This window comes from Rhinoraja longicauda, chromosome 25 (assembly GCF_053455715.1).
Source record: "Rhinoraja longicauda isolate Sanriku21f chromosome 25, sRhiLon1.1, whole genome shotgun sequence".
Lineage (NCBI taxonomy): Eukaryota > Metazoa > Chordata > Chondrichthyes > Rajiformes > Arhynchobatidae > Rhinoraja > Rhinoraja longicauda.
The window spans coordinates 28,371,307-28,392,380 of NC_135977.1; the positions used below are offsets into that span (position 1 = coordinate 28,371,307).

General features: G+C 42.0%; 1 protein-coding gene across 1 annotated transcript; it reads right to left on the reverse strand.

Annotated features, from left to right (window-relative positions):
* Positions 1–12,356: 12,356 nt before the first annotated feature.
* tbx3a (T-box transcription factor 3a) lies at positions 12,357–21,056 on the reverse strand. The gene is made up of 7 exons (XM_078421735.1): positions 20,395–21,056; positions 18,925–19,192; positions 17,655–17,801; positions 16,050–16,126; positions 15,496–15,659; positions 14,311–14,972; positions 12,357–13,562 (listed from the first exon to the last, which is right to left on the reverse strand). Exons 1-7 carry the CDS (start codon positions 20,784–20,786, stop codon positions 13,101–13,103), a joined length of 2,172 nt encoding a protein of 723 aa, XP_078277861.1. The 5' UTR covers positions 20,787–21,056; the 3' UTR covers positions 12,357–13,100.
* Between the last annotated feature and the right edge of the window lie 18 nt (positions 21,057–21,074).

A 21,074-nucleotide genomic window follows, 5' to 3' on the forward strand; every position in this document is an offset into this window, starting at 1 on the left:
AATGTGCCGATGAAAAAGGCAGGAACAAGCTGAACAAACTATTGAACTTAGCCAACCGCTCTGTGTGGAATTGCTGGCTAGAAATGAGTATATTCCAGCCTGCATTGGTTCATCCTAATGCCCATCCTGCTAACAAATTAATTACCAACCATCCCTTAAATGCCTAAAAAAATTCATTTCAGGAAGGTGTTTCAGTTTCAGTTTAGTTTATTGTCATGCGTATCGAGGTACAGTGAAAATCTTTTTGTTGCATGCTAGGTCAGCAGAAAGACAATACTTGAATACAATCAATCCATTTACAGTGTATAGATGCATGATAAGGGAATGACGTTTAGTGCAAGGTAAAGCCAGCAAAGTCCGGTCAAATATAGTCCGAAGGTCGTCAAAGAGGTAGGTAGTAATTCAGCACTGCTCTCTGGTTGTGGTAGGATCATTCGGTTGCCTGATAACAGCTGGGAAGAAACTGTCCCTGAATCTGGAGGTGTGCAGTTTCACACTTCTTTATTTATGACTGATGGGAGAGGGGAGGAGAGGGAGTGGCCAGGGTGCGACTCGTCCTTGATTATGCTGCTGGCCTTGCCGAGGCAGTGTGAGGTATAAGTGGAGTCAATAGAAGGGAGGACGGTTTGTGTGATCTCCTGGGCCCACCTTACTCACCGTCGTCCCTTTGGAGCTAATGGAAGAAGTTTCATTGAAATCGGTGTTATATTTTTAAATTATTCACATTCTAAAGTTTAAATCCATCTCCAAGGGAGGGAGTGGGGTGGAGGGAGGAGGAAGGAGGGAGGATAAGGGAGGGGATGAGGGGGATGGAGTGGGGGGGAGGGGAAGGGGAAGGGTGGAGGGAGGAGGGGTGGAGGGAGTGGAGGGTGCTGCACCAATGCAGGAGAGGTTTGGGCCCAATGGGTCATAGAAACATAGAAACATAGAAAATAGGTGCAGGTGTAGGCCATTCGGCCCTTCGAGCCTGCACCACCATTCAATATGATCATGGCTGATCATCCAGATCAGTAACCTGTACCTGCCTTCTCTCCATACCCCCTGATCCCTTTAGCCATAAGGGCCACATCTAACTCCCTCTTAAGTATAGCCAATGAACTGGCCTCAACTACCTTCTGTGGCAGAGAATTCCACAGACTCACCACTCTCTTTGTGAAGAAATGTTTTCTCATCTCGGTCCTAAAAGACTTCCCCCTTATCCTTAAGCTGTGACCCCTGGTTCTGGATCCACTTGGTCTAGTAAATGAATAAATATTTCTCATCATACTTTATCCCAGCTTTGCTAATTTGCAAAACATACAACTGCACGAGAATGTATGAGTCATCTGCTTAGTGCAAATATTTTATTATAATGTAGAGTTTCATTGCTTTTGTTCTTTGACTCTGTACTTCTATGAACCCAACCCACTTCCTTCTCATCTATATTTATTTTCCCACCGTTGTTGCGAATGCTTTCAAATGCGTTAACCCTAAAGATCTCTTCTTTTAAATCTCTTTGACTCTTCCCTGGGGCTCACGTTGTCGACCTCCTCATGGTGAGCCCTGTTAACTGACCTCAGTCAGGCGAACGACAACAAACAGAGGCAGCAGAAGCAGAAGCAGCTTCATAACTTCTGCTGCCTCAAACGCAAGAAGAAGACTCTTCCCTTTCCACCTGCTTAGAAATCATTTTTCAATTGTTTTAACTCACCAAGCCTTCATTTTAATTGTTTTGTTTTATGAAACACTTGGGTTTGTATCCCACATTAAAGGCAATATATAAAAAGGTTATTATATTGGACAGGCACAATGTTAGACATATTTAATATTTTTAGTTTGCTTATCATGCACATAAAGTACAAAGCAATTAGCCCTGTGACTTATTTACTCTGGGATTTGCTGTTGCTTTGCCTCTTTGCAGAAGGAACAACACAGTGGCACAGCTGGTAGAGCTGCTGCCACATTGCCCCAGGTTCAAGCCTGACCTTGGGTGCTGTCTGTGTGGAATTTGCATGTTCTCCCCGTGACCTTGTGGGTTTCGTCCAGGTACTCTGGTTTCCTCCCACATAGAGCCAAAGAGTGATACAGCATGGAAACAGGCCCTTCGGCCCAACCTGCCTACACCAGCCAACATGTCCCAGCTACACTAGTCCCACCTGCCCACATTTGGCCCGTATCCCTCCAAACCCATCATGCCAAACATTACCTGTCTAACTGCTTCTTAAATCTCGGGGATAATCCCTGCCTCAACGACCTCTTCTGGCAGCTTGTTCCATACACCCACCATCCTTCGTGTGAAAAAGTTACACCTCAGATTCCTATTAAATCTTTTCCCCTTCACCTTAAAGTTATGTCCTCTGGTCCTCGATTCACCTACTCTGGGCAATCTCAAAGACATGTGCGTTTATAGGTTAATTGACCTCTGTCAAGTGTGTAAGGAGTGTTTGCGAATGTAGGGTAACATAGAACTTGTGTGAACAGATCAATGGTTGGTGTGGGCTGAAGGGACTCCTTCCATGCTGTTTCTCCAATCTGAAAAATAGCTGTTTATGATTAAATGTATGATTGGAAATTACTGCTTCTTCAGAGGGTCTTGACTCGAAATGTCATCTATTCCTTTTCTCCAGAGATGCTGCCTGTCCTGCTGAGTTACTCCAGCATTTTGTGTCCTTCTTAGATGAAGAGATAGTATGTCCAAATTTATTGAAAGAAATTAAGAAGGTTTTCAGTGGGGAATTCAGAGAAAAAGAAAGATTCTTCCATTGAATGTGTGAACATAGAACTGGCTATTTATTGAGAAGATGTAAAGGGAAGGTTGGATAAGGATACTTAAAGAGGGGGATCAATTGTGATAAAATATGTCGCAAAGGAAGTTAAGCGGAGGTTAGAGGAGAGCATAATTTTGGCGTATCTTAAGCTGAACAGTGTATTCCTGTGCTGAATACTTTAATGATTTGTATACTACATACTCGTATGTTTGATCAGGCACCAAATAAAGAAATGACAACAGTTTTTTCCCCTTTATGTGCGAAATATCTCCAGTGTTACCTTAAATAATAAATCTTGCCTTTAGCGTCGTCGGCCATGGATTAAGTTTGAGTGAACTGGACTGATTATTGTTGAGTTACAGATATATCACTAATATTTGGGGCGAGACATTTTTTTATGCGTTGTCGCGATTTTGAGTAGCAGCTGTTTCAGTTACATAAAGGTTAAGTGTTCAAATGGAGAGGTGTGGTATGCTGTGAAATAGTGATAGACATGTTATAATACTGCAGCTGCACAATGCAATGCATTGGGCCTGTAGAGGCTAAATAATCCCCTGCAGCAAATAATGAAGCCAAAAAATCTCCATGGACTCTTCCCATAAGTGCCATGGAATCAAAACCTGAAATGGTTTTGCGTGTATGCTGCCTTAGATGTACAGGTATATAGAGTGTAATATGTATGGTTAAAATCTATTAATTAAATTGCTTCCAATAACAATATATATATATTTTTGAATGGACAAAGTGGATCCTCCTTTCTACATTCATAATATTTAAGCTTTATCAGCATTGGCAACACACTTAACCTCCCCCTAAAAGTTAGAATCACAGTATAGGAAGTGAACAAACGCCCTCTGATTCAGGTCTACAGCTCCTGGTCTCAGACCAGAAGCACATGACATATATCACTGTAAGATCATGGGCAGCGAATAGTTTCTGAACAAACTCAAGACTGTTGATTGAATATGTGCGACGGATTATAATAAAAGATAATTTAGAAAAGGATTTTGTTTTTAAATGACTATGGCCTTGAAATTAATCTTTGTGAATATTACAGTATGAACATTTAATTTGCATATATCAAGCTCTTTTATCCTTTACAGAGCAGTAATCCATTTAGAGCAAACAGGTTAATGGCTTTTTTAGACATTAATCATGTGCATACAATAATTTTAAATTTTAAATATTGAGCATTTACGTGCTAATATTTTGAGCATGTGAATGGTTTATACTCAGCAATTACCCTATAAACAAACAAAAATCTCTTTCACTGTCTGAAAAAGTTTTTATTTATATGTAGTACCAAATAATCGTGATGTTAAATGCTTTATCAAGTTTTATGATCATATACACCATGAGACTGAAATACCAAGATTGATTTTGAATTTGTCGTCTGAAACTGGAATTGTCATCTATTGTAGAATATACAGACTATTCAATTCACCTGATTTTAATAGAAATGAAAATTATGGAGATTTCACAAGGGACAGTTGATTTACAATGACAGTCTTACCCCAGGTTGCAAGTCAAAAAGTGTCAAACTTAATACAGATTTATGTCTGTCTGATAATTGGATATCTAAAGTCTTTTACTGTACCAGTAGTTAATGTTTAATCAAATAAACCTATTTTGCAAAGTAACTGAATATAAACATAGAAGAATTGATCTAATGTTCAAAATTAGGCACTTGAAATTACACTAAGCAAATACTTACTATTACCAAACCACTTAACATCTTCACATTAAATAGATTACTGCTTTGTTAATATAGCAAACAACAGAATCTCATAGTGTTAGTACATTAATATTTTCACAGCATCATTTTAAGCCCAAGGCTTTTTAAGCACCTAAGGCCTTCACAAAATCATCTCTATGGGTGATTCTCAGTCTTTATCTTCATAGACCATCAGTATATGTGCCGTTTCAAAGCCACATAACAGATGGAAGTAATCATTAAATTTGTGTATTTTAGTAAATGCTGGATAGTGAAGTATCCAACAAATTTGAGAAAGTCCGTGCAAACTACTTCCTGGAAGGTGTTTTGGGCGATACAATTTTTCTTTCAAAAGCTTTTGTCAAAACGTCAAGTTGCATATCTGTACAAAAGGAACAGAAGAAATAATTCCTCAGTCTATCCATGTATCAAATAGGAAAGGCTCTTTACTTCATCGATCATATGTTTTATGTTTTTTTTTGGGTGTGTTTCCTTGATGATATTCAAGCAGGAAAGTCCTGTTTTTTTGTTCTGATACTTAAACACCCAAATCAAACAAATTCCTTCATGCATACATACATAAAGTCAGAAAATGTAATTGCATCCTTTGTTGCATCACATGACATAATTTTGTTTCATAGATGTCAAAAGAACCTATTCTCTGGCAGTACTGACTGATAATATCACTGTGGCCTAAATGCCAGATGATTTATTGTACACCCTGAGCATTGACCCACCATCTTTGCCCATATGCCTGTGCAGATTAGTGTCATCAATGTAATAAATGATGGCTTTATCACTCCACACAATCTTCGTTTTACCTTTGTTGATCTGATATTATCAGTTACGACGTCAGGAAAGCTGGTGGAGTCCTGTCACAGTAGGTTGAGGCCAATGGAGGGTCCTGAGTTCATGATTGTGTAGATATCAGAGGTGATAATGGGGTGGTGGGGTATGTGGTGAGAATAATATCAGCAGTAGACTGCAGTGTATTGAGGGATCATGGAGCATTAATTTGTTTCCTGACACATGTACCTCCCCTCCATCAACCTTGCACCCACCTCCAAATCGGTTTAAAATGTTTCTTTTTGTGATCTGTTCATTTTTTTCACCTGCAATTCTGGTCAATGAGCTGATGGTATGGACTCCCATCCAATTAACCTGCATGTCTTTGGAATGTGGGAGGAAACCAGAGCACCTGGAGAAACCTCACACGGTCACAAGGAGAATGTGCAAACTCTGTACAGGCAGCCCCCGTTGTCAGGATCAAACCCCGATCTCTGGCTCTGTACGGCTGCAACTGTGTTGCTGATGATATCTATTCCCATCCTCAGATGCTGAGATGCTCTGCTGAGGTATCACACACATATTGATCCTAAATGCTGTATAAAAAAGGCACCTGATCTGAAGGTAGACAGCAGCCTTGGCTGCACATAAGTGGGCATCTAGTAACAATAGAAAGTGGCATTTGCGATGAAAAGTACATTAACCCAACTTAGAGCCTATTGACTTCTATTTGTGCACATTTTGGCAAGTTAGAATTGCCTATGTTTATTTGCAGAAGGTGCAGGAAGGTTGTGACACCTAGTTCTTCCAGTTCTCACTTGCTCACTCTTATTAATAGCCTAATAGTGGGAGTCGACCTTGTGTGTGCCAAGAAAGCCATGGTGTGTTACCTACTAAAATCTATTGTACTCCAATACACTTTGTACGTATATGGCCACCTTAGTGTTTCCATGCATTGGTCGCACTGCTATAAGAGTATTCAAGCAATGGTTCAACATAGGGCACACCACAAAGGATAAGTTGAACATACAGTCTCCAATAATAATTTTACCAGCGTTGCCATAACAATTTTTTTATTTTGCATTTTATCTCATATAAACAACTATGCTCACATTACCCGATAAATACATTGCAGAACCTAACTTACCTGTTATGGGATATGTGTCATGCATGGGATCAGTGTTGCCTAACAGAGGGCAGCAGCTGATGCCGTCCTTGTATGGACCATTGGCAGTTGCTCACTAAAAGGGCAAGTGAACCAAAATGGGTGTCCCCTTCCAGGCTACTGTTTTCCCTGTAACGAGCCCCTGGTTATACGATGTTGTCTGTGCCAGTTTCCTGACACTAGGCTCCCTAAACTTCTACACCACGCCAAGATCTGTCACGGGAAGAGATTACCAGGCAGACAGAAGGAAAGATTCAAAAGAATAGGAAATGCACCATTCCCCACTGACCTCTGTGAATCTCAGGTCCATAACCATTTAAAGTGGAGAAGAATCAGTCAGGATGGTATTGAGAACTGTGAGGTCATGCATCAGGAGCACAACAAAGTCTTGTGTGAGCGACAGAAGGAGATGTCAACCTGGGAAACCAAACGCTCTCCCACCCTGTTTGGCCACCGTCGGTCCCAGAGCAGGCTACAACAACCTCATCAGGCACCTGAGAATCCAAAAGGACTGAGTGAGAGTAACTCATCCTCAAAGTTACAGGACTGCCGAAGAAGGGGAAGAAAGGTCGCAGACGCTTTAAACAATCCAAGTGGAGGATAAAAGCGTGCAACATTTGACAATAACTCACACATTAATATTAAATCTTAACTATAAAACTTAAATATTACATATTTTTGATGAATGCAATGCATTTAACTAACCCAGTTTCTGTACCTTCTCCAGACTGAAACCCCACTGATATTCCTGCATCTTGGTGTTGGTCCATTCCTCATCGCTTTACAACATCAAAAGGTTCAGGAATATTGCCATCAACCTTTCCATCTCCCTACCTCGTCCTTGACACGCGTGAATCGTCGCGGACAGTATCCATTACCAACCAACTCACCAACCCAACCAGGTGGATCCATCCCTTTGTTCTTTCCATCACTCCACCTCCCTCTCCACCATTTAAAACATATTAGACTTTCCCCATTCAGATTGACGATTCCACACGCTCCACTCAGGTTCCCCACAAATGCCTCCAGATGTACTTTGTGTTTCCGGCACATTTTCTCTTTTTATTTCTGATTTCCGGCATCTGCACGATTTGATTTTTTTTTTAAATCGCGGTTTAATTAACCCATCTGCACCGATGATCTTGGCAGGCAAGGCCCCGTGAATTTCTCCCTTCGCCTGTTAATTATCTTGGGAGGTATCACTGCAGTCAAAGTGCTGCAGGTAGGCAGGTTGTTGCGCGTTAACCCGAGCGAGGATGGCGTTTGATCTGAATTAGCCACCAGGAGACACGTCTGCGCTTTGGAGACAACTCTTCGCAGATGCTGGTGCAGCTTATTGAGGGTATCAAGTGCATTAAAATAGAAACTCCCAGCGTCTGCACGACCTGCTGAACAGCGCCTCAGGTGCTAATATATTAAACAAAAAAAACTCACTGTATATCGAGCAAAAAAAAACAAACCAGACTGTTAGAGGAATTCAACAGTATCTGTAAAACCCAATCGACAAATGACTTTAAGGGTCGAGAACTCCCACACCTGCAGTATTTTGTGTGCCCCTATCTCTCCAAAGGGCATTTTACGACCTAGAACTAAAACCCACCAGATTGTAAACGTGCGTCGAACTTGAGATTTGCTCTGAAGATTGACACAAAGTGCTGGCCAGGCAGCATCTCTGGAGAGAAGGAAGGAGTAACGCTTCGGGTCGGGACCCTTCTTCAGACTGAGAGTCAGGGGGCAAGACGGAAAATCGCCACTCGCTTCTCGTGCCCTTCAATAGGGCTGATGCTAGTTTTTCAAAATCGTTTTTTTTTAAAGTCAACATCCCGTCAACGGAAGAGAGATGCATCAGATAATTACATTGTGAACTGCCATCCTGCGCTTCAAACCAACTTCACATTTATCGAGCAATCTGAACACAGCTGTTTACACAGGACGCAGCGCTAAATGAAAGAGTGGTCCAAGCGATGATGAAAGATACGTTAGCGGGCGCTTTATATTCTGCCGTCTTTTCATGATGTTTCCAACTGCGGGCTGTATGAAGGGAGTCGGTTTATTATTTTCTGCCAATGGGATAGACCCGTCCAGGATCCCCCTCCCTCCCTCCCTCCCTCCCTCCCTTCTGCATCGCCCTGAACGCTTTAGCAGATCACCTATGGAGGTTTTTATTTCACAAAATGCTGGAGTAACTCAGCAGGTCAGGCAGCATCTCAGGAGAGAAGGAATGGGTGACGTTTCGGGTTCAGACTGAAGAAGGGTCTCGACCCGAAACGTCACCCATTCCTTCTCTCCTGAGATGCTGCCTGACCTGCTGAGTTACTCCAGCATTTTGTGAAATAAACACCTTCGATTTGTACCAGCATCTGCAGTTATTTTCTTATATCACCTCTGGTACTGGAGCTCCGCCAAGTGGAATGTATGCGAGCATTCACCTCGCCTGGCCAAATGCACGCACTGAGAGTGGGATCGGGCAGCCTCTTTGTTATGACCAGAGCCAATTTGTGGAGAGCGCTCCGTGGTCCCCGGCTGGCCTCCGTGAAGCTGTGCCCCTCGGAGCTGGCGTTTGGTGGGTGCGCCGCGCCCAGTGTGTGCACATTCAAGCCCCGCAGGCAAGGCAAGGCAAGGCGGGCCATTGTTCCGAGGTGTGGAAAGGGTCAGCGCGGCTGGACACCCCGGCGTCAGTCGTCTGTCAAGCGAACCGGTTGCCAAAAGGAAAGGGCTTGTCGCTCCGGCTGAAACACTAATTGACACCTCCCTATAGATGGCGCCTCACGCTTCATCGGCTGCAGTAAATCTGCCGGCCGGTTCTCTGACCCGGCTGAGTAATACAAGGAGGCTGAGGAGAACACACACCTCATCGACATTTATTAACTACGCGTGGTCCTCTGAATTTGATCATTATCGTCGAATGTACTCCACCAGTGGGCTTGCCGACCTGCTCGGTAGACGTCGTATTACTTCAATTTGCACGAGTTACCGTTTGTTTATCTTGTTTGGCAAATTTCCAATCAATTTAATTTTTAGGAGGAAATTGTTTCAGAATTGTTTCCCTTGCTGATATTTTTTTTTAAATTGTATTTTGGGTTTTTTTCCTCTGCAATTCTACCGGTTAGAATCTTCACCTGTCCGCCTAGCCCACCTTCGCATCAAAGCGGCACATCAGACTAATTTGAACGTGGGTATTTATTCACAAAACGCTGGAGTAACTCAGCAGGTCAGGCAGCATCTCGAGAGAGAGAAGGAATTGGCGACGTTTCGGGTCGAGACCCTTCTTCAGACGAAGGGTCTGAAGAAGGGTCTCGATCCGAAACGTCACCCATTCCTTCTCTCCCGAGATGCTGCCTGACCTGCTGAGTTACTCCAGCATCTTGTGAATAAATACCTTCGATTTGTACCAGCATCTGCAATTATTTTCTTATATATAATTTGAACGTGGGCTTTCTCTTGATCTCGACGTCAGGCCAAGAATCCAACCTGTAAGGTTGCGGTAGAATATAATTGAAAAGTAAAAATTATCGTGACTTATGTGAGATATACAAAAATAAGGTATCTCAGCGGATAAAGAACAGTTCTGTAAATAAATAAAACTTATTTTCCTTGCGTTTACTGTTATTTAAACGGTTGTGAATGCAAAGCTACAAAATAACTAGAATTATTCAATATCTTGGCAGTGCGCTCAATAATTAAATAAAAAGGGTCCTACGGGAAATTAAATGGCCTCAATTCATAGAATACCTCCTCTGTGACTTGCAGGACCTATATATTGAGCCATCAAACCACACCACCGTATTAATTTGATCTTCTCCAGACCACAGAAAATTTGAAAATATATTATATTCATTCTAAATAATTCATTCTAAATCGCGTTTCCCCTCCCCCTCCAAAAAAATAAATTTCAAATAGGGGCTGAGTTATTTTGAAATATATTTTCAATCGTTCTTCGTTTTTAATATTGCAGTTACTGGAGTTATGAAGGGAAATTGTGCATTAAAAAAAAATGTAACTTTATAAAATAACTAATCTCAGCTTCAGGCCAGTTTTCTTTGGGGGGGAGATATTGCCAGGGGAACAACGCAATGGTTATGCTGCACGTTCTATCCCAATAATTCCCCCCACCCCGCAAATAAAAGGGTAATGAAACGATTTTCAATTACATATCTAGACAGGCGAGCCTGTGATTAATTTTAGGCAGACTGACCTTTACACTCTGCCCGGGTCACTGAGATGATCGAGAGTGCTAACCCCTAGATGGCGCTCAGCGACCAGGGTAAAGTCCCAAGCTGTTGGAATCACAAGCTGGATCAACGGAGGCGCCAGGTGAGTTGATACACTGTGATAAAAAAAACGAGCGGAGTGCACATTGTTTACCTTGATACAGGAGCGCCGCCGAGGTTATTTATTAACATCACCGTCAACAGGTCAGCGGACATTGTTCCCGCGTCATCTTCGGCTTAAAAAGTTGACTTTAAAATTAAAAGAAAATAGCACTTTATGGACATGTCATAAGTTTTCGAGGGATGGCGTTTTGAAAAGGTTACGTTTTCAAAACAAGTTTCGTTAGTTGCTTAAGACAATCGCGGGTTGCCATCCACCAATTGGATTTAAAATGAAACAAAAAATTAGGACGAGTTGCATGTCATCATAAATAAGAAAACAACCAACGCAGTCTGCAACCCGGCTGCCCTTTCGCTCTCGGGGTTTGCCTTCTCTCCATGTAACTGACATTACATATGTTTCTTTATGTGACCACAACATTTTAATTAGCCCCCTCGTTCATTAAGGTCAAAAAACACATTTGTATTTCCAGAAACGTGGTATTGAGAATGCCGCAAGGCCCCTGATCTTTTGTTGGGGGGGGGGGGGGGGGAAACACAATGTAGATTCCACTGTCTGTCTGTTAGGCGAGATTAAATGAGCCCTCGCGATCGTATCATGTGGTCTGATGGTTTACGAATTCTAACCTCGAGATCTCAGATCTGATATCCTGATATCAAGAGGGGTGTGAGGTAATTTTGATCAATAATGCTACCCAATTCCTTTAAAATATAACACTGCATTCTCCAGCGGAGAAATACCGCTTTGTTTCATGTCCACTGATGCTTTGGTGAACCAAATTGCGGCTTCATAACAAATGAGCTTATGTACCACAAACATATGGGATGGTAGAAAGTTACTGTGGCAAATACTCCACGACCTTCACAGTGGGAATGATGGGTGGTGTTTGAAAGTGGGAAATAGATGTGTGTAGGGTTTGGTTAAATGACACTCAAAGCAGTTTAGCAGGAGTAATGCAGAAGCATATTGAGGAAGCAAAATACAATTGGAAGGTTACATGGCAAAGTGTGAATGCCCAGTACACACAGTACAGTGGGAAGAATATTTTACAGTGGGAAATTGGTGCACTACAATGGGGAGGATACATAAGCCATCCTCTGACTGTGTAATACAGAGGATGCGATCATATTTAAGATTGAGAATAGGTTTATAGAACATAGCGTGGGGTGATATCGTACATTGCAAACATAAAATATATTCGGGGGCTATTTAACAAACTGCAAAGTAGGTTTAAATGAGACAGTGGGTAAGATAAATTAACAGTTGAAAAGGGACATTGTGTGGTGAGGTAAGAAGGGAGATAGTTTAATGGAGAGTGAGGTAACTAAGGACAGATAACACAGTGGATAATGTAGCAAGAACAATGGGCAACAATGGGAACAATAAATCTCTGTGATCAGTAGCCTGAAATTCACAAAACTACTTGTGAGAAATTGCATATCCGGACAGCAAGGATGAACCAATTTAAATTTGAGGATTAATTGTCAAATAAAATAGTGATCTCACAAAACTCATCTGCAGGGGGCTGTACGATTGTATGGAGGTTTGATCAGAATAACAGGTACAAGAGACTTGGATAAAAATTTATTGAAACATTTTATGAGAACTTCAAAGCAAAACAAATAGTACAAGAAAACCAAGAAAATTCAATATTTTATAACACAAAATATACCTTCATTTATTTATTTTAACTCTCGGCACTTTCAAGCTGTAAGCATAAAATTTCCATTCCGTTCGACACACCAAGTAACCCACCCTCCCACAAAAGCATCTTCATTACTTTTCAAGCAACAGGTGAGCTTGTGTATTTTTTTGTTACTCTAAACTGTAAAGACAGTAGCACTTTAACACTGAAACAATGATAAAAGCTAAAAATGGCACATCTTGTACTCTACAAAGGTTTTGTTTTTAATGTTGGAAGGTAACACATTACTAGGTAAAATAGTGGTAACAATGCCGGCATTCTGCTTAACAGGGAGTTGTACTGAAATGGGTATGACTAACAAATAAAGGCTTGGAGCCTTATATACAGATTTATGTACAACAACAATAAATTAAAGAATAATTTTGAGTATTCTAATTTCAGTATATTTACATGTTATCAAATAATTACATAAATACTTTATAATAGTCTCCGTTTCCTTCTGTTATTGCATATATATGAAAAGCAGTTTGACATCTACAACCCAGCTACCAATGGTGGCCTGAAACTCCCATCTTCCACTGTTCGGCTACTTTTTGTCGCTAACCTGGGAAACTCGATATGATCAAGGCTCTACGATAACATTAAAAAAAGAAACCAGATAATACGTGTGTGACATGCAAAGCCTTGTGGCTTTCGGCCATCACCATCCTATCAGGGGGAGCTGCTCCTCGTTGATCGATCCTGTTTGGTTTCCAGTCCACTGACCAGGCGCTGGATGTTCTGAAGCTCGCTGGACGTTTCTTTCACTGAACACTGTTTCGGAGACAGGGAGACGGAGCCCGAGGACAGAGTCGAGGACCTGCTGTTCAGCTCTGACCCCGAGTCCAGGCCCGCTGACACGGGGCTGGTTGCCATTCTGCTGACCTTCGCCTCTGCTGGGGTGGACATAGACGACATGGCGGTGGTCAGCAAGCCGCTACTGTCCATCCCCGGCATGGAGAACGTGTAAGGGCTGTACCTCAAGCGAGGGCGGACGGCACTGAGGAATGGGTGGCGATGTAAGGAGGATGCGATGGATGTAGGGGCTCCGGCGGGCATCGAGGCCGCCGCTGCTGCTGCCATGTAGGTGTAAGGGTAAGGAAATAGACTACCAAACGGTGACATCGCAAGACCCTGCCAATGTAACAAGAAAAGTCGTTTATAATCACCGAGCACGCTGGATGCATCAGACTGCAATGCTGCATTTAACAATAGACCAACGTTCCAAGATTCTAAAGCGAGATAATGTAACTTCCTACAGCAGCTTGCACTAATGGAAATTAATGAATGAAACCTAGCACCGTGTAAATGCATGGCAGCCTCGGCAAAAAGACACGCATTTGGAACATGGACCGGGTGCGGCCCTTATTAAAATTAATCATAAATATCGCCATTATATCCTCACTGCACTGACAACATTCCAGCGGACAAATGTGAAATATTCACTGCAGTAAAATATACACTGTAAGATATACAGTGTAAAACACAGCAAGCAATAGAGTAGCCCTGCTTCCAGCCAGAGTGATCCAACTCAATGTCCCACAGAATGGCAGAAAATTCACAGCAGAGTAGACCTCTCCACTATTTATGACTGCAGGTGCATTTTGCAAGTTATTTAATAAAGATAATACATGTGTATAGTTTTCTCATTTCTTAATCTTTTTTTTAAATATTCAAAGTATCTTTAAGTTCTTCTAGATGGCATTTAACTTCACTATAAGCACTAGATGGCATTTAACTTCACTATAAGCACTAGATGGCATTTAACTTCACTCTAAGCAGAGTGCCTTATTTAAAATAATCAAGCTGAATTTGAGATCTGAGTCCACATGCAAGAGGGGTTGTGGCTGCGGTGAGAGGAATGTTTTAAAAAGAGGCGTACCTGTGAGGCCAGGACCTGTTGCTGGAGGTGATAGGGTAGAGCCGCCGCCGACCCGCCGGGTAATCCCTGCTGTGAAGTAGCCAGGGGGTCCAGACTGCCGATCCCGCCTGTGGACGCCGACATGGAGGCCAGAAGGTGACCCATACCGGCTGCCATATTAGGGAAAGCCCCACCCATAGCAAACTGGCCAGGGTGCAACAGAAGGGGGTGCCCGGCACCAAACGGGCTGAAGAAGTGCTGGCCGGACAAGTTGTGAGAAAAGGCGAAGTTCTGTAAATGTCCGTGGTTCAAGTGCGAAATGCCATCCGTCTGCACGGTCAGGGGTGAATAGGAATCTTTATTCAACGCGCTCGATTCGTCCCCTTTCTGATGGTCTCTGGCTGGACTTTTGATCGCCGATCCCGCGCCATTAAGGACGACAGTGCGGGACGAAGCAGTTGTCGGGCTGTGCTGCAAATCCGCTAAACTCTTATCAGTCCTTGAGCTTTCATGTTCTCGGATTCTGCTCCCTGTGTCAGACGGGCGCCGGTGCGGCTTGACAGAACTGCGCTCGTCTTTTCGCAGCTCGGTGGTCGCGGAGAACTTCTCTGAATCCGTCTCCCCTTCGATCGGGTCATCCTTAGTGTCCATATCGCTCTCTTCTCCATCGCTTTGCGGGTTACCTGGAGAAAAGAACATTTTAAAAATTGGATAGTGCGGAGAAAGCAATCTAAAGCCATCTTCCCCCCCCCCCCCCATTAAAAATCCATGACTTGGCGCCGTGCGAGAGTCCCGGGTCATCAAGACCGAGTCAAGACCTTACTCGGCCGGACACCAACAATCACGAGGGAGGCACCCGACTTCTCTCGTTATTATTTCTGCACGGTCACTTTCATTGGCTATGTTAAGTACAAATTCGATGCTTCCAGTAAACAGTTCTTTGTTTGTTTAAAACACCCACAAATCTGGCGGTGTCCCCGAAAGATATTTTTAGACGATTAACTCGTATTCCAGTGGAATGGGGGTTTTGTCAGAATAACACTGCGTGGTGTCCTGACTTTACTGGTGGTGTGAAGTGATTAGGATCTTTAATACAAACATCTCCCAAATAATGGGCGAGAGAGGAAAAAAAAACACACTGACTTAGTCGCGCTTTATATTAAAAAAAGAGCGAACTGGCCCTTGTGTAGACCACAAAATAATAACCTTTTAAGTTGGCGGTCCCTGGTGTGGAAGCAGCGGGAGAGACGGACGGACCGAAGCATTTGAAAGTGGCCTGTTCGTTGGATGAATCGTCCGATGTCCCATTCTCTTTGGACCCCTTCTGCTGATCTTCGTAAACTCGCAAAGATTGGATTGCCAACTGTTTTCTGTTTTATTTTTTTAAGAAAATGAACAATGGCAACGATTAGACTCATTCAATAACTGCTCTGTTTTATTTCAGTTTATTCCACTCTGGAAACCGAACACGTTTAAAATCATCAATTAAAGTCCAGGGTGATTTCATTTGATAGATGCCCTCTGCCCCCCTCTCTCCTTCCCATTTTCTTCTAGAAATTATTCTAAAATGACACTACCCAACGCCAACATCAAAGGTTAGGATGAAAGTTACGACTCTCTCTCAGAATGTAACGAGCAAACAAAACAATCAATAATCTCCCAGTCTGCATGACTGACATTGCAACACCGCCACGTTAAATATCAGGAAGATAACTAGACACACGCACGGACAAAATAGACTTAAACTCAACCAATCTCACCGTTTCTCTCTCCTCCCATTCCCCGTGTCGCGAAAGCCTTTGGCGAACGGGTTATGGTCGATTTTCAACTGAGTTATCTAGACGTAAAAAAATAAAAGGTTTAATTCTCCCCCCGTGTTCTGCCACACAACACATTAACAGCAATTGTCATTACAAGTTTTCAGGCTCAAGGCGAACGTTTTACGCGAAGACACTGCGTGGAGTTACTGTTATATTAATATTTTACTTTATTACAAATTGTGGACAATCCACCGCCGCATTGTATACGACAAATGTCAATGCATCAATAGTTGAAAGACAGCTTATTTTCTGTCACTACATGATGCGTTGCTGCAACATTTCCTGTGTTTTAATTGCACCCCAGGTCTTAAATATAAGGCCAAGACGGAACACAACCGAATTGTAAGAAGACATGAGGGTGGGAATAGCGATGATATGATTAGCATTATTTTTGCACAGTGACATAAACTCCGTTGTCCAGTGTTTAATGCGGAGTATTTATTTCATTAAATGGAGATAGATCCTCGGTACAAATCACATAACTGCCCTCAAATAAAACCACGCTGCTTTCATGATAATCCCGGGTGAGCTGGTGCAAGATAAGCAGATATTTACGAGGGAGAAGAGTGAAGCTGATCTGGCGTCGCCCTCGCCCTCTCTTGACAACAAAGTCAACACGAACGTTATTGTCACGTCGTTTTCATTTCAATGGAGGTAGAGAATTTAAAGATCGCTGTCATTTTAATAATGGTCTGGAGATAATATTCCAGGAGTGCAAGAAACCGAAACCCCAAAAGTCAGAAGAGGAATTTTGGTCATGTTTTTTTCTCATGCCAAGTTAACAACCGTTTCATAATTCGTCCTTATACTATCTACATGCTCTCTGAAATGACGCTCCTCTCAGTCAACAATGCGGTGAACAAAAATGATTTAGGGCACCGCAATATTAAGACTCGCAATAAAAAAAACAACTTCTGACCAGTTAGAAGTGCGATGTTGAGTTAGATACTAACAGGACAGTTTGATATTATTTTAAACTATTGGAATAAAGTACCCAGCTGTAATTACAATTAATTGATCATCCTGATAAGCTTGATACCTGTGCAAGAACAACATACCATTACAACTTTTTTGACTTAAACACTATGCATTCGTATAATTCCCAAACACAGTGCAAAATGTGCCACTTGCTTTTAAACGCTTACATGTTGTGAACAGTTTGGAAATCTATTGAAGCCCACCACTTAGTGGTGCGGTGTTGTTATAAAGGCACGACCCATGCAAACGTATGTATTCAGAAGAGTTGTCTCCACTGGTGTATAATTTCATCCATGTTACAAAACGAAGCATAAAACCTAATTACGCCACATTGTAGGCAGAATATTGAACATGCAATCTTGTAAATTGAATCACTACCCGTCGCCTTCTATTAAAACTCCAATTGACCAGTATAACCTGAGATGCAGGCAAAGAAAAGAGTTTCACTAAAACTTGGCCTTTTAAACTTTCAAGCGTAAAGGGTGTTTTATGTTACTGAGCAAACCTAATGCAATCAAACAAGCTGTTTTTATACACAAGTGGCAAACTGCCATATTTCTTACTCACCTTATCATTTTGATATGCAGTTACAGCTATGAAATCTGTTTCTGGGAAAACGTAGGTCCGGAAAGTACTGTAAGGAAGTTTCAAAATGTCGTTCGCACGAACAATGTGAAATCTAGGTTGGTACTTGTGCATGGAATTCAAGATCGTCTGAAGAGAATAAATCAAACAATTATTATTCTCAAAGCGACCTCAGCTCCACAGAGTCTGCCAATGCTGTCGGTGTTGGCCAGACTGACCCTTGGATTGCTGTTGCTAAATTTAGTATAATATCATTTTACTCTTTGAACGCACACTGCTCATTAATGGTTGTTCAGCAATAATATAAACTAATGGGCAGTCATTTTTTTTTTCGACATGAAAGGACAGATTTCAGCAGAAATGTAAATCCCACCATCTGCGTGAACTGACGGCGAGGTAACATCAACAGTATAGCCTTCCCCACCGCTTAAAGTGCTAACAAAATTCATGCGGGGCTGATTTCTAAATATTTTTCCTGAAGCTATTTCTAAATATATCGTTACGAACTATTCTACACCTTTAATTTTTATTTACAGAAATGTGTACTTGTTCGTACAGATGTAGCTAATCTGCACCATAATTTATAAACAAAACCACCACGTACTTTAAAATAATCCGAGCCTTGGAATGAGTTAAGTAGATAGTGATTTTTAAGTAAGCCTAAGGATTTTCTGACTTGTCAGTGCATCGCTTTTTGAATGTCACTTTAAAATGTGTTGATTGCAGGGGCTCCTGCTATCGTCATTGTTATTACAGTGGCTGGATTCTTGTGCCTTTTCCAGCAAGCACAATGCTTAATTCAAGGCAGCTTTAGCAAAAATAAAACGTATTTTAAATATGTTTGCTTTGCAAGACATTGTCCATTGCTTCCAGGTTGACGAATCAGAGAATTGAGGAAGTTAAACCTATGCCTTGTCACTTTTTGGTTCTGATAAAACAAATTGGCAAATATGCCCCTTATGATCAAATACTTGCAATCTCTGATACCTAAAATGGCCGATCAACACAATACCCCAGGTTATGAGAACAATCATAAAACGCCGGGGGAAAAAAATTAAAAGTAAAATCCCCGCATCGTCCTGATGCCGAGAGACGCTTGTACGTTTTGTAAACATTGAAATTATATTTTTTTATCTGGTCTACCACCTTAAACTACGGTTGCTAAATAAACACATCATACACTGGAATTTATATATTTAAATCACTCGATCTGATTAATTGAGATTAATTCAGAATAAAATATTAAACTTACAAATCCATGCTTATCGGAAATGTTGTTTGTCAGTTTCAGCTTGTGAAAAGTGACGACTTTGGACATCCATTGGTCACCAGTAGCTGGGCTATCGGGGTGGATGTACATTCGCTTTGGCATCTCAGGGTCAGCTTTCCCAGCTACCATCCAGCGTGAGTTGTGGAATTTGTACCTACAGTCATCTGCCGCCACAATATCCATTAACAAAATATACTTGGCCTTCTTATCCAGTCCCGTGCACCTAACTTTAAATGGCGGGAACATTCTCCTGAAAGAAAACATGAAGTTGACTTTTTTTAAAAGCAGCAAATTGCCAGTCCCTTAAACCTCTACTGCAAAATCAACGTTAATTTCAATGCAATTTATTTGGCTGGAGTTTAGACTCGCAGGTAAGCCTGTCTATGCAATATTTGAGACAACAAATCTCAGTGGTGTCACTTTTTGGAAAAGTGAAACGACACTGCCAGAGATCCGTGGAAGCTTTGTGATCATGTTTACCATATAGAAAATACTGTTTATTATAAAAGATGCATATGAATGTCGAAGCAATAGGATTTCACTGGCGATATTTCAACTTAATTCTCGAGATGCCTAGTGTAATTGATTGAAATAATAAAAAAATAAGATTCAACAACCCTTGTCCAACGTATGTCATATGTCAGCCTGGTACCTGGGTAAGGCCGCAACTAACATTTATGGTTTTATAATCTCCAATTGGTGTCATAAAAAAACTGCGTGAGTTAAAATGTTACTCTCGCAGGTGTCGTAGAAATAATCTACCATTCCCTTTCCTTCGAGATAAATTGTAATCCCTCTTTTAGGATCTACGTCTGGATTGGGACGTTAGCCGTGCAACCGGTGCATGTTACTAAGGATACAGCTGCTTATTACTACCGCGTTTGCCCCGATCAAATGAATGAATAAATAAAAGTTCGCAAAGTCAGATTCCTCAATAGGCTCCCCGCAGATCACATGTGACCCTCGTCCCATCACAGGGAAGAACCTAGTTAAATTAAATTCATTACAATTCGCTAAAATCAAAAATTTGGCCGGGTTTAATTTCTTTCTCGGTCTAACGATCTAAAATTGTCGCTTCTCAAAACAAAAAACCCCCCAAAGATGCAGATGAAAGGGCTCGGAGCATCTCGCTACACTAATCCAATGAATAAACGACTCCAGATATCGAGCAACTAACTGTCGAGCCAAACCGTGTCACCAAAATGGATCATTATTCAGGAAGCATTTTCAGTCCAAGTGTTAGAAACCCCCCTTGTCAGATTACACGCTAAGGACATTGGCCATTTTTCTCAATTAAACATTATCTTGCGTTCTTAAAACCTAGAACCAAGTAAGATGCACATATTATATTGCGCCACAATTACACGCGAGTGAATTAAAAAAAAAAAAAAGTATGATTTCCAGCCGGAAAGGCTGACCACTCGTGTCTTCGATGGATAAAAAGCGCTGTACCTTCCAGATTTGGTGATGACCATTTCAGTGCCGCGTTTGTGAAACTGGTCCCACAAATCTTTGGCTTCGAGTATAACTTTTGGATCGTCTTCCACCTCTTCTTCGGGCTCCAGAGTCTTAAGAGGCCTCAGATGCGAGGGCTGATGGCCCATTGCCGATATAGCGAGCCCAGCCTCAGCTGCGCTGACAAGCTGATCCACGATGGGCTTGTTAAGTATGCCCGGGAGTGTTAGCGAGGCCGCAGCGCCCGGCGGCAGGGCGAGTGCCGGGAAGAACGAAGGCTGATGTCCCAACGCAGCGCTCAAGGCAAAGTCCGGTGCCCGGTGAGCTAAGAACGGATGATAAGCCATACTTGTCCCCGGAATGACTGGCTCTCTCATCGGTAAATTCATCCACTCCTCAGATCTCTGGCGCACGGTCACTTATAAGCAGGGCATTTTTTTGTTGATAATATTATTGTTTCTTTTCTTCACATTAACAGAAAGTAAAAGACTGGTTGGCGGTGGCGGAGCCGAGACTCATCTCTCCAAACACTCCACTCTGATCTTTCTCTATGTGTGTGTGTGTATGTGTGCGTGTTGCGAATAGCTGAGCCCTGTTGATTGGCTATTTGACGCTTTCGGACCAATTGTGTGGCTCCATAGGCGTGGTTTTGACAACTAAAGCCGGGGATAGATGAG